General features: G+C 35.2%; 1 protein-coding gene across 1 annotated transcript in view; it reads left to right on the top strand.

Annotated features, from left to right (window-relative positions):
• Nucleotides 1-13,798, top strand: part of LOC123525506 (G-protein coupled receptor-associated protein LMBRD2-like) — a 29,256-nt gene that overhangs the window by 5,974 nt on the left and 9,484 nt on the right. Inside the window, exons 2-12 of the mRNA XM_045304603.2 lie at nt 3,010-3,203; nt 3,616-3,863; nt 4,552-4,719; nt 5,655-5,865; nt 6,294-6,368; nt 6,704-6,989; nt 8,211-8,392; nt 8,722-8,855; nt 9,363-9,471; nt 11,160-11,361; nt 13,217-13,369. Coding sequence (XP_045160538.2) covers nt 3,030-3,203; nt 3,616-3,863; nt 4,552-4,719; nt 5,655-5,865; nt 6,294-6,368; nt 6,704-6,989; nt 8,211-8,392; nt 8,722-8,855; nt 9,363-9,471; nt 11,160-11,361; nt 13,217-13,369 — 1,942 coding nt within the window. The 5' untranslated portion in view covers nt 3,010-3,029. The remainder of the gene's footprint in view (nt 1-3,009; nt 3,204-3,615; nt 3,864-4,551; nt 4,720-5,654; nt 5,866-6,293; nt 6,369-6,703; nt 6,990-8,210; nt 8,393-8,721; nt 8,856-9,362; nt 9,472-11,159; nt 11,362-13,216; nt 13,370-13,798) is intronic.

Genomic DNA, 13,798 nt, shown 5'->3' with positions numbered 1-13,798 from the left:
CAGGTACCATTTAAGCTCAAGATCTGTGGAGTTCTAAAAAATCTAATGCACCACATATGTAGCCCATGCTCAACATATGTATCCCATTCAGTTTTTCGCCCAAAAATATTTTTCTAGCAATGTGATCTCCAAATATTTTTTCTTCTGGATGGGGTTTAGCATTCGGAAGGTTGCGAGGGCAAAATTAAGCAGGCGCATGGCAATTAAACAACATATTTCCACCTGTTGATAAAAATGTTGCTATTTTTCAGTTATACCACTTCACGGAGGATATGTTTTTCTCCGTCATTTCTATAAATACAGGTATGGTAAATGCACCTACATGCTAGGTAATGTATACTCGGTTGCACAGCATCGCGATTTTTTTGCAAAACAATGTCATTTTCACAATATTCAATCACAAATAAAAATCTTATGTATTTTTCTGTGAAATGTTTACCACATATGTACTACCGGAAGCACACATATGAATTTAAGCGGTTCCCATTTGGAAATACATATGTTGGATCCCCACCCGTGATTTGGCAGAATTTCATTAAATTTCTTTCATTCTTTTCTGTGAACATTTATTATAAACATGTGAAGTTGTGCACCCACACCTGGTCACCCACTTGCCTTGGTCACACCCCCTCCCCTTCCCAACCCCCCTCACCTCCCCCTCCAAATTTTCTTTATTTTTTTTTCATTTCTTATTTTAGATTTTTTTCAAATCTTCCATGATTATTTATCAACATGCAAGTTGTACCATTCCCCCACCTCACTCCTCCACCCAGTCATGCCCACCACTGACCATGCATCCTCTGCCCCCCCCCCCCCCCCTCCTCCATCAATATTTATAATCAACATGTGAAATTGTGTTTCCTCTCCCGTTCCCCCGCACCCCCACCCCCTAAAAAATAAATATATTAAGTTGTGACTGCACAAACCTTGTCCTCAGCCATGTTCAAGATATCTTACCTGTGTTCTCTTAAGAACATCTGTTCTTTTAAGTTCAAATGTACATGTTAAACAGCAACACCTGGTGCCAAACCACTCAAAGACAATATTTCGTTCCAGTTAAACTTCAAGCTCACATTTCAATTAACTGCATTTAATTTTAAAAGCTAAGCTTACTACAGTAAGCATATCCCATTCAAAATAAATTCTTTAGTCAGGATCAAAGTATCATACATTTATTATGTAATCTTTTATTAAACATTTGTTTTCTGTTAAATTGATTTTGACTAATGAAATTATTTGCTTCTTATTAACATCCTTAACTTTTTGCCTGATATATTTTTTTGCCATTCCTCACCACAAACCCTTTCGGCGGGGGATACCAATTCATCGAATTTACTTGTTTGGTAATTCATTTTGTTGCATAATGCCAGTATTTTTGATTTTTCACCAACTAATTGGTGTCGTATAGAGGGTCAAACGAAATAAGGCTGCAGTGCCTAAAACTAATTTCTTCGTCCAGAAACTAATCATCCAGTTGACATGTGTCTTTAAAAAGTTACACTTTCCAGTTTGTACATCGTTATTTTACAATTCTACATACAAGTGGCTTCAGGGTGGAATGAACAAAGTGAACTGTGCGGTAAATACTAATTTTTCACTTTAAACAAGACTTTCTACACATATGCATTCAGAGGGTGCGAATTAACAAGAAAGCTTTTTAGTGATTTAGACCGATGACTTGGTTGGTTTTATGTATGCATAATTTATATATTTTATATTTCTTTGTGTTTTAAGCTATTTATATCTTTGGAGGAATGCCCGAAATATACTTTGACCTGATTTTGACCCTCGCACATGTCTTTATTAATGCGCATGCGCAGAATGAAGTGTTAAGGGGATCGAAACTACAGCATAACAGGCTATTGTAACTGTGGGAAACTTACCAGGTGGAATTTGTTTGTACTTTATGCTGTTCGGGACAATAGCTAAATAATATTGACTAGCAACACCAGCAACGTCTTTTTTCGTGCTGGCCGCGCCAAGGGAAATCACTCTTGCTGTGTTCCGGGTTCAGGCTGTTGAGTTCTATTAGGCTAACTAGAACTAATTGAAGCAAAGTCAGGTAGTTAAGGTTTTCTTTGGGTGAGCGACTTAGGCCCATTTGGGCATCTTGTTTTGGAAACCTTGTTCGGGACTCATTTCGAATACTATGTAAGGTATTGACTTGATACTTTACATATCTATGGAGATAAGTGAGAAGGAATGCAGTGTTAACCACAACTCTTGGTGACCACATTTCTCCTTGACTGAAAAGCCCCTTACGCTACAGTAAATTGAGTAATTTCGGGGAGCTTCCATTGGTGTTACCGATCAACTTGTTGTAGTAAATGTAGAGGATATTTGTTTGTTTCAGTGTAAGATCAAGATATATTTCACCAATTTAGCACCATATGTTGACCCAAGGTTCCGGGTTTTGACATGCAAAAATCGAGAAAAACTCGTATTTGACCTGCACAGAAAATGCCCTGTGTGTCGACTTGACCCACGGAAATTTTCTTAAAGTGTCTCAAGTTTTAACCTTCAGTTTTGAGTAATGAATGGTAATTTCTGGAGAATTCAGTCTTCACTCAGTCTGTTAATTTACAGACTGAAATATCTTTCAATTTAGGAAGAAGTTAGGAGTCCTGTAAGTGTCTACGTTATTGTTTGAAGGTAGTCAGTATATTATTTCTGTGTTACAGGTTTATATTGTAATTACTGGATGTCAGAAAGGTTCCTTTATTACCTTCAGTTTTAGCTCACCTGAGCACGAAGTGCTCAAGTGGAGCTAATTTGATCGCCCAGTGTCCGTTGTTGTAGATGGTCCATTGTGCTTTGTCAACAATTTAACACTCAAGAGGTCACAATTGTTGCCCATTTGTTATGAAACTTGGTCAGAATGTTACCCACAATATAATCAAGGACTGCTCTGTTACTGGCCCAATACTGGTTCATCTGCTTTCAAAAACTAGGCCACTAGATGAACTAGTCAACTTGTTATCAACCATATTGTGTTTTCATTTTCTTCAGATGTGAAAAGAACCCTCAAGATGAGTGCAGGGCCTCTTGTTATTGAGATTGTATTAACGTGTTTCCTGGCTGCAATTCTCCTACATCGCTATGGAGATCTACGTAAACAACATGTACTTGTGACATTGTTTACATTTATAGCATGGTATTTTTCATTCATGATCATCTTTATCCTGCCACTGGATGTCTCTAGTGTAAGTGTTTTAACTCAAGTCTTATATTTTAGGAAGATTTTCAATGATTTAATTGAAATCTAATGATATTCATAAAATATTTTAGCAAAAGAAGAACTGGGCATTTATGTATTTTCTGTATATTTTTACAATGAAAAAAGGTGATATAACTGTATGGTATTAGAGGTATAAAGTATCAAATATCTTTATTGTTATATAATGGAACCTGGTGTCTTTATGAATTGTTTTCATTAGCATAGTGAATTGTCATACTGCACCAGTGAGTAGTTTTTGCTGCTCAGAATGTACCTTAGGTATTTAAGTAGTGTGTTTTCAAATTTTAATCTGGTATTCAGCATTATATGTAAAAGACATACATGTTTCAGTAGGGAAAATCACTTGAAATATACATATCCCATGTACCAAATTCCAGACATTCTACAAACAATGCTTAGAGGAGAGAACCAGAAGTTTACCAGTGACAACAACGACAACAACTATTGCACCTTCCAATGTAACAAGCAGTAAGAATGGTACAACCACACCAGATCCTAGCAGCCATATGCTGCAGCGACGGGCGGTGCTAGAGGAGCCATGTCAGATGCCTGTTAGTCACGTCCCAGATAATGTGTTGCCAACCCTCTGGAAGATTGTTTACTGGACATCCCAGTTCCTTACATGGTAAGTAAACAGCACCATACATGAGGTCAAAGATTGTATAGAAAAGATTTGAGACTGTCTCAGAATGGAACATCACATTTATCAGTTTTGAAAATTTTTGATCAGAATCAAACTATCTGACATCCAAGTTTGAGACTGGTGTCCAGAGTTTTATAACATTGAACACAGTGCTAGCATTCGCTTTTGATTGAGTCAGTTTCAGCACAGAGGTTACAAATAGCAAAAAAATCCAATTTTGTGCAGAAAGTGGCATGATTCTGTAAGCTAAGTGTTTTAGTTTTTGAGTCACTTAAATAAAGTCCTAGTAATTGAACAACAACTAACTACATAGTCATGATAGTTGTTTGCTGTTTTCATGGGTTTGAGAAATAAGTAGAAATATTTAAATTCAGTCTGTTACCTTAAAAGGCACGACATGTAGTATTACTGAGTGGAGGAGGAAGTCGTATTCTAAGTTTAAAAAAAAACCAAAAAGCAAGAAGAGTACATGGAAAATGTAACAAGAAAACTCTGATTGAGGTAGCAATGGGATGAGCAAAACACGCTAGTTACCTAGGTTTTAGAAAATATTTTAGGAATCTGCCCAGGCCACCTAAATTGCTCAAGTGAGCCTGGATGCTTGAGTCACTAATAATGTAGTGAGTTGTGTTTCACTGTATAGATATGAATATGCTTATTTATTATACAGGTTGCTTCTTCCAATGATGCAGTCATACTCAAGAGCCGGCGATTTCACTGTTGCTGGTAAAATGAAGTCGGCACTGATAGAAAATGCACTGTATTATGGAACGTACTTGCTTATATTTGGTGTTTGTTTGATCTACGTGGCTGCCAGACCAGATCTTAATATAGATGCGTGAGTAGCTTCTATTAATCTGTGAGGCTGTGCAAATCACATCTTATGTATTATCAGTGAATTGATGCAGTTTTGTAATGGCATGTTATTTCTCATTACATTTTAAATGATCTAAACATGTATTGCTAACATTGATGTTTTGCAATTTCTGTTTAACCAACATAGATTTGATCAATTTTGTATTAAAAGTTGTCCAATTGAAAGACATCACCTTAAACACAAGTGTTAATGAAGTTTATTATTATTATTATTATACCAGATTTATATAGCGCCCTTTTCATGATCAATTTCACGTTCAAAGGCGCTTTACATAGTTCAAATGCAGCCACACAGGGCGCATAATTCATCCTCTACTAGTACAGACACAGAGCGATCTGACCAGAGGGACAGAGTGAGACAAAGCCCCCACGACAGAGAGATCAGAAATCAGATACAGGCTTGTCCGGCTAACTTAGCCTAGCTCGTTGCGAATAGACAGCCTGGTTCTTTAACTGTGCCATGTATAGCACTGATACACGCAAGATTGCCTGGTTCCTGACCAGTCAATCCTCTATTAGGTGGAAACACTGAAAAGCGTTTCTGAAAATTCCCGAGTAGCTGCCGGGGATCGAACCCCCGACCTCAGGATTGGAAGGCCAGTGTGCAAACCACTGAGCTATCCGTTTAGGCTGTTAACCAGTCACCATTACATTTTGCTTTGTCTTTACAACTGTCATAGCATTACGGTGCATATTCAGATCTTAACTGAATATCTTTTATTGACTACTTGGGCAAGTCAAGGACTGGGTCCTTAACAACTCATTTTAGTTATAAGTTTAACAGAATCTTACTTAAGCAATATATGTGTACAAATATTGGTTGAAAGCTATAAGAGCATCACTCAGTGTAAGAAAATTTTTGCAACACTAAAAATACAATGTTCTTAAACATTACAGAGAGAAGTTGAAGGTTATAGGTGTGACAGCAAGTAACACCTGGGGATTGTTCTTGCTGGTTTTACTGCTGGGTTATGGTCTTGTCGAGGTGCCAAGGTACGTGTGGAATAACGCCAAACATTCCTACATGCTGTCTAGGACATATTTCAAGATCGCCAAACAGAGTACAGAGAAAACAGAGGCTGAGGAGAACCTGGAAGATGTTTTAGAGGTATAGAATATTAGCAAGCTGTGTTAGCAAACAACTATGGTGTTCAAAAATGCCATGAAAGAATTTGATGATAATTCAATTTTTTTGTAAATTTGCATTTTAACAAGTGTTAGTTTTACGATGTAATTTTAATTTAAAGCTGTTCAAAGGTTTTCAGTTTGCTCATTAGATAGAAGACGAGACTTCCACACAGGACATCTTGATTTGATTCCCTGGAAAGCTTATTCAGAGTGGAAGGACATACATTTTCTGTCTCGGATACATGTTAAGGAAGTTAAGTTTCTTGTGTAAGAACTTAAAAGGAATCCAGGCATTGGTTTGGCAAATAGATCTTTTAATAGTTTGACAAACGACTTTTATGGGCATGTCTGGTTGATATTTTAGTGTTACAAGGTGATTACCTATATTTACTGCCTTTCTCCCTGCAGGAAGTAAAACAAGCCTCAGAGAAGATACGTTACAACCATTCCCTGAGAAAACATGTGGAAACCATTCTTGAAAAGGTTAGCTTTTGATGCATTCTTTTAACGCCATAGTTAAACCAAGCACTGACAAATACTTAACATTAAAAAATGATAGATATTCCTCTTTGTTAACACTTGCATATTTAAAAACTATATTTTGTATGAAATGGAAAATAATTTATTGTTTTAGAACAAACTATTTTGACAAATTGTATCAGACATGAATAGAATTGTGTATTTTAATGACAGCATTGTAAATTTTATTTGAAAATGTCAGCACAGTGATAATAGAAAGAGTGTCAAAGATTTGGGTTGTGATGCTAATGTAATTTTCACATGTACAGAAATTATGCTTATTAGTCATGTTTTATCAGTGTCCTGAGTCAGTGAGAAACAGTGTGAACCGAACTGAAGATTATGAGGACTATAACAAGAGTATTGAGACTCCGTCAGAGAAAGCTCTTGTCAAACTGCATCGTAATGTGATATATGCGATGCAGACGCACAAACGGCACCAGACACAATGGAATATGATGATGCAGAAATCGTTTGAGTTAGAGGATCGTATACTTAATGATATGAGTATTGACAAAAGATACAAACATAGCTTTCCCGTGCAAAGGAACAAGTTTATTCAGCACTTTTATACCTCCAATATAGGTAAAACATTAATTTCTTTTATAACTGTTTCAAGTTTTTTAAAATGACTTTCCACAGTTGTTGTAGTAAAGATTAAAGTTCTTACAAAATTTTGTTATTAAAGATAATATTTTGTCAAAATGGTATAAACTTTTGCTGTATGAATATTTGCAGAGTATGTATGTAAAGTACAGAAAGGCTTGTTGAAATGATGCAAAAAAAAAAAGGAGTACCGGATACCACCATTCATTGTTTATTTTGATAATTGTCCATGTTAGACATATACATGTATATCAAAAGATTATGTAAATGTTGATAATAAATTTTAAAACAAAAACACTGAATCAGTATCTTTAATTGATTAGGTCTGTCAGAACAGTTGCTAAACTTTATCTGTTGTCAAAATTGTTGCAGTAAAATCATTTAATTTCTTGATCATAGAATTTTGTGGTTTTGTCAAAAAGTAATTATTTTATTGGGATGTGAAATTGTTGATTTCAAATATTAAAGACAAGTTAAAGTTTAACTGTTAAATAGAAAAATTGCCTGTTTGTTCAAGTTCAATGATTGATGGGGCCTATAATCCACGAAAATTAATCCCCAACACATATATTTATCATTTCATGGTATTTACTGATTTTGGAAAACTTAATGTCAATTTTTCAATATGTGCGTATAATGTATATAATCTTTATTTTGTAAAGGTATGACTTCTTCTTGTAAAGTTTATCATCTGTTAATGATGTCTCAGTGAGGCAGTTACCTCAGTTATAAAGTAAGATATTTTCTTTCCAACTGGACCAGGTTCTTTGTACATTTACCTCTCCAGAGCAACCATCTCTTACAATAAATATGGGCCTCCGTGGCCGAGTGGTTTAGGTCACTGACTTCAAATCACTTGCCCCTCATTGACGCGGATTTGAGCCTTGCGCGTGGTGTTGAATTCTTCATGTGAGGAAGCCGTCCAGCTGGCTTACGGAAGGTCGGTGGTTCTACCCAGGTTTCACCTGCTCTTGATGAAGTAATGCACGGAGGGGCACCTGGGGTCTTCCTCCACCATTAAAAGCTGAAAAGTCACCATATGACCTATAATTGTGTCAGTGCAACGTTAAACCCAACAAAATAAATAAATACAATACACATATTTAGACTGTTTATACAGTTGTGAAGAAATCAGCCACATTTATTTTCCCCAAGGACTATAAATTAAGTTGAAAGTTTTATACCAATCTTGCTTTTCAGAATGGTATTGGAAGTGTCTATGTGAGCCATGGGTTTGCCGTGTTCTAGCGGTTATCCTGACTATTGTATCATTTATGGTTGTTTGGTCAGAATGTTTGTTCTTCATTAAAAGTCCAGTTCTCTCAATCTTTGCTGTATTTATCAACCTGGCCAAAGAAAACTATGATTATGTTTATATTGAGGTAAGTTTTTATACTGATTGATTCCTTTATGACCAAACTTATAACATTTCATTCTTGAAGTAATTCATGCTTGAGCTATGCAGTATAGTTTAATAAAAAAACTGTAAGCAAGAGAGATATGAATACTTACAAGAACAAATAGTTAAATCTCTCCATCATGATATCCAAATTAATTTATGTTTTCCATTAAGATGATGTATTTGCTTACTTAACAGGTATAAAGATGTTTGAGAAATTGATCTTCAAGTTGGTAATATGGTGTTTCAACAGAAAATTGCCACTTAATACTAAAGTTTCCTCTTACTGTATTTGTTGTCATTTCTTTACAGTTGGCCAGTATACTAACAATAGCGTACCTGTGTACATGTGCTTACTATAGTGTGTTCCAGATAAAAATACTCAACTATTATTACATCGCACCACACCATCAAACGAACGAGTACAGTCTTATCTTTACTGGCATGTAGGTTCTCTTCTTTGTTGTTCAAGGGCCTGTCAGTCCAAACTAATATTTAGACATCAGAAACTGTTTTTGATTCCCTTAGGGTTTGTTGAACTGTCTCTATCTTATTGAAACTTGATAAATTAATTAAAATTTGTGGCTGCTCTACAAATTGGGACAAAAAAAGTTTTAGCATATTTAAGTCAATTCTAAATTTCAGCTTTGATTAGTGATGAATTCATACACTATTTATATAATTATGAATTACTCTTTAAATAAAGTATAAGATAGAAAACATTTAATGTGAAATCTTGATTGCTTTTGACAACAAGACAGTTATGGCAGCTTTTTTTTAGTAAATAGAGAAATGACATACAGATTGCTGACAAAGTATGGCGTAATAGTCTTGGCTGATAAATTCAGATCAAAGATTTGAGATTTCAGCAAGTCTGAGTCACAGTTTTTAATGTTTCAAGTTTGAATTACTTTGACACTATAGATAAGCAGAATGTTTGGTGACTGTTTCAGGTTGCTTTGTCGTCTTACACCTCCGATGTGTCTTAATTTCCTGGGACTGATTCACCTTGACAGTCATGTGACACACTCGGAAAATATTCGCGAGACTGCATATACCTTGGTAAGTTGGGCAGAAGGATATATACCACAAACACAAAAACATTCATTATGTAATTTTTCGTGTTTAACATGCTTTCTGTTACCAGTAACTTTTAAATGTGTTCCCATTAATCTCATGTAATTATGTAAGCTATAAATGTACTTACAATGTGTAACATTGTTGTTCATCATTGGAATTCACAGTGCATAACAAATAGTAACAATCATTAACATACTAGTATATCTGTGCATGTATGTAGTTAAACATATATCTTACTGTTTGATCTGCCTTTACTGTAACAGGGTTTTTCATTAATTTGTTTTTAAATATAAAATAAATTATGATTTTTAACAGATTTTTGCAATGGGAAAATATAAAGGATGTTTTGTAATTCAAAAAGGTTGTATTACCATCCTTGGAGAACTATAGAATGATGTATAGTTTATGTCTGGAGCTTGCAAAATATAGCCACAATTCATGAAAAATGCTGTTACGGATTGGGTGGATCAAAAGTAGTTCTGTGAGTGAATCCCCCTTACTTGTAACTTGTTGCTAAAATTGAACATGCTGGTTTCTAAGCAGTGTCTTAGGTGTTATCAGTGAATCACCTTTTCTTGATAGCTTGGTCTGGAAGTGCAAACTTGGTGCTGAAATAATATATGTTCTTTGTGAACAGTAATGATAATGCCATTGATTTATACTTGTCTTTTGTATAAAATAATTATATATTATTGTTAAATTTTGTGACTTGATTTTCAGAATTTATTTAGAGGTTACAAACACCTTAACCTTCCGGTAGACTTATCTATAAATATTTTTGCATGCAAAATAAAACAGTTTGTTTTTTGTACTAACTTACTGAAAATAAGTCGAAAGGGTTTGATGATTATTTTTTGTGTCATTTACAATCTCAAGTCATAATTGGTATTTGGTAATGAAGTTAAAGCTTAGCATAAAAAATTACCTTGATGAAACTACTGGTGACAGTTTAATTATAGATATGAGACTTAGCCCACTACAATATAAAAGGAAAGGGTGTAATGAATCTTTGATCAGCTAAAAGTGAATGTAATTCACTGAAAATTCAATACTAGGAATTTTGTTACTTTTAAAAATATTTATTTTGGTAAAAGTTACTAACTGCATGTACATGAAATCAAATATTTATTAACACAGATAGAATTCTATTTCAAGAAATTTAACTCCCAACAATTATAAAACCTATTTCATATTACTAAGCAATGTCAAGTTATAAAGTAAAATGTAGTATGAGTAGCTACCTGTCACATGTGATGTGTATAGTATGTTTGAGATACAGTCTATGTTAAAGAAAGACTTCTTTCAAGATATTGCACATGTGAACGATTAAACCAATTGGAATTTGAATTGATTATAAAGACAAGGGTTGTCCTTGCTGCAAAAATGTCAGACTTTCTCAAGTTAGAACAGAGTATGAGATGCCTATTTCTAAAGTAACAATGGTGTTAAAAACATGCAATAGATTTCCTAACAAAGTCAGATAAAAAGTTATCTGGTGTATGAATATTGATCTATTACATTAAAAAGTTTGATTTATTTTCTTAGAGTCTTGATACAAATGATCATAATTTATACCTTCCTACATAAATTGTTCGTGTATATAGGTGAACTACCATTTTATCCTCTTTCATACCAATTTCTAAACTTGGGTTAACATGTGTTTATTTCAGATTATGGGCCATATGGATGTGATACCAATAATTTCTGATGGTTTCAACATATATTTCCCAATAATGATAGTGTTACTATGTATATGTACGTACTTTAGTCTGGGTAGTCGGATACTCCACTTTCTGGGCATTAATCAATTTATTGGAGATGATGATCTCACCTCGGAACTTGTTGATGAAGGAAAGGAATTAGTCAAAAGAGGTAAATGGCTATTCTATTATGGTATTTACTGTAAAAAGGTAATCTTTGATTTCTTTCTATTTCAAAATGCCAACTTGTTATCAGTTGGTAGAGTAGAAGATACTGTGTACGGAGAGGTTTGGGGTTTGATACCCAGGCACTGTGTATTATCCCTGTAAGGATTTGACAGAATATGATGTTGTCTAGGGTAATTTGTCCCCCATCTCTGATATGAAGGTGCTTATGGACAGAAACAGAATTCATGAATGCTTGCTGTGCACCATAACATAAAAGAAATACTGTTGAATAAAAATGGAATTAAGCCCATATCAAAGAAATAAACAGAAAAAAACTTGTACAAGAGCAGAATTTAAACTCGAAAATTGGCAACAGGTGTTGAATTATTTTAGCTTGACTATACAAAGTATATATAAGGAGGGCTATTGCACTTGCCCTGGTATTGCATTCAGGTAATGTTTTATTGCAAGCTTCTTAACTACTGCCCCTTTAATCATCAAACTTCACATGATTTAATGATCTTAGTAAGGGGCAGACATCTTGTGGCCAAGAGTCGGTTACCTCAAAGGTCATCAGCAGTGTCAGATATTGTAATGATAATGGTTATAAGTTTTATGGCAAGCTTCTTAAGTTCACTATATCTGCTTAACTGTTCCACCTATAATTTTCATACCTCAAATAAGGATTGATCTTGATAAGGGATAGACATCTATTGGTAAAGGACCAGTTACCTCAAGGGCCAAGGTCACTGGTGTCATTTTTCTTTTTTTTTTATAGTTTTGGTTTAAATGTTCTTGTTCGGCTCCCTCCTTCTCCCAAACACATTTTTTTGTACATTCCTCACACAATATCTTGTATTGTTTCTTAGGTTCTTATATCATATTATAATAATTAACTTGAGAAACATTTTCAAATAGTCTAGCACACAGTCCCTGTCTTTCTGACAGTACTGATCATGTTTAAAACATTGTAAGGCTTCCAGAGTATATGATTTACTAAGAGTGAATATATTTTTAGCTCGACTATTCATAGAATAGTAGAGCTATTGGACTCACCCATACGTCGGCGTCCGGGTCCGCGTTGGCGTCAGTGTCGGCGTCCGCGTCCCGATTTGGTTAAGTTTTTGTATGTAAGCTGGTATCTCAGCAACCACTTGTGGGAATGGATTGAAACTTCACACACTTATTCACTGTGATAAACTGTCTTACATTGCACAGGTTCCATAACTCTATTTTGCTTTTTTACAAAATTATGCCCCTTTTTCGACTTAGAATTTTTTGGTTAAGGTTTTGTATGTAAGCTGGTATCTCAGTACTCACTAATTGGAATGGATTGAAACTTCACACACTTGTTCACTGTCATGATCTGACATACACAAAGCAGGTTCCATAACTCTATTTTGCTTTTTTACAAAATTATGCCCCATTTTCGACTTAGAATTTTTTGGTTAAGGTTTTGTATGTAAGCTGGTATCTCAGTATCCACTAACGGGAAAGGATTGAAACTTCACACACTTGTTCACTGTCATGATATGACATGCAGTGCAAAGGGTCAATAACTCATCTTTGCAATTTACAAAAGTATGCCCCTTTTTAAACTTAGGAGTTTTGGGTTAAATTCTTATATGTAAGCTGGTATCTCAGTACCCACTAATGGGAATGGATTGAAACTTCACACACTTGTCCACTGTCATGAGCTGATAAGCACTATGCAGGTTCCATAACCCTATTTTACTTTTTTACTAAATTATGCCCCTTTTTCGACTTCCTTATTCATTCAAGCGACAAGGCTGTTAAATAGTCGAGCGTTGCTGTCCTCCGACAGCTCTTGTTGAAAAATGCGATGCTTGAAATTTCAGAGAGACGTCGAATGGACCGTGCAGCTGATACGGAAGCAAGACGTAGAGAATGGAATACAAGATTTGGGGATGGGAGTACATTAACTAGAACTGTAGGAGCAAGGATGGACTCGCCAGAGGATGTGAAGATCAGATCTGGATCAGCTAGTCAAGGTGGGTATAGGCCGAGGTATAGGCTGAAAACGTAACATATACAACTGAATACTGTTTAGCTCTTTATAAGAGTAAACAAATTTGCACCCAGCGATGACTATAAAACATTAAACTCCCAGTGTCATTACTATGAGCTTTATCCTCTCAAGAGAAAAAAATTCTGTTGCACACAAAAAAAAAGAAATTTGGATCTCTGTGGCAGAGTGGTGAAGGTACTTGACTACAAATCACTTGCCCCTCATGTCTGGGTTTGAGACTTCTAGGCTTGTCAAGTAAGGAAGCCATCCAGCCAAAGTGCTAAAGGTCAGTGGTTCTGCCCAAATGCCTGCCATGTTTTGAAATAATATGCAGAGGGGCGACCATGATCTCCACCATTACCGTATTTTGGGGTGTATTGGTATCGGTAATGTATAGTTTGCACCCAATTCT

The sequence above is a fragment of the Mercenaria mercenaria genome, chromosome 3, assembly GCF_021730395.1.
Source record: "Mercenaria mercenaria strain notata chromosome 3, MADL_Memer_1, whole genome shotgun sequence".
Classification (NCBI taxonomy): domain Eukaryota; kingdom Metazoa; phylum Mollusca; class Bivalvia; order Venerida; family Veneridae; genus Mercenaria; species Mercenaria mercenaria.
This window is presented reverse-complemented; position numbering and strand designations above follow the sequence as displayed.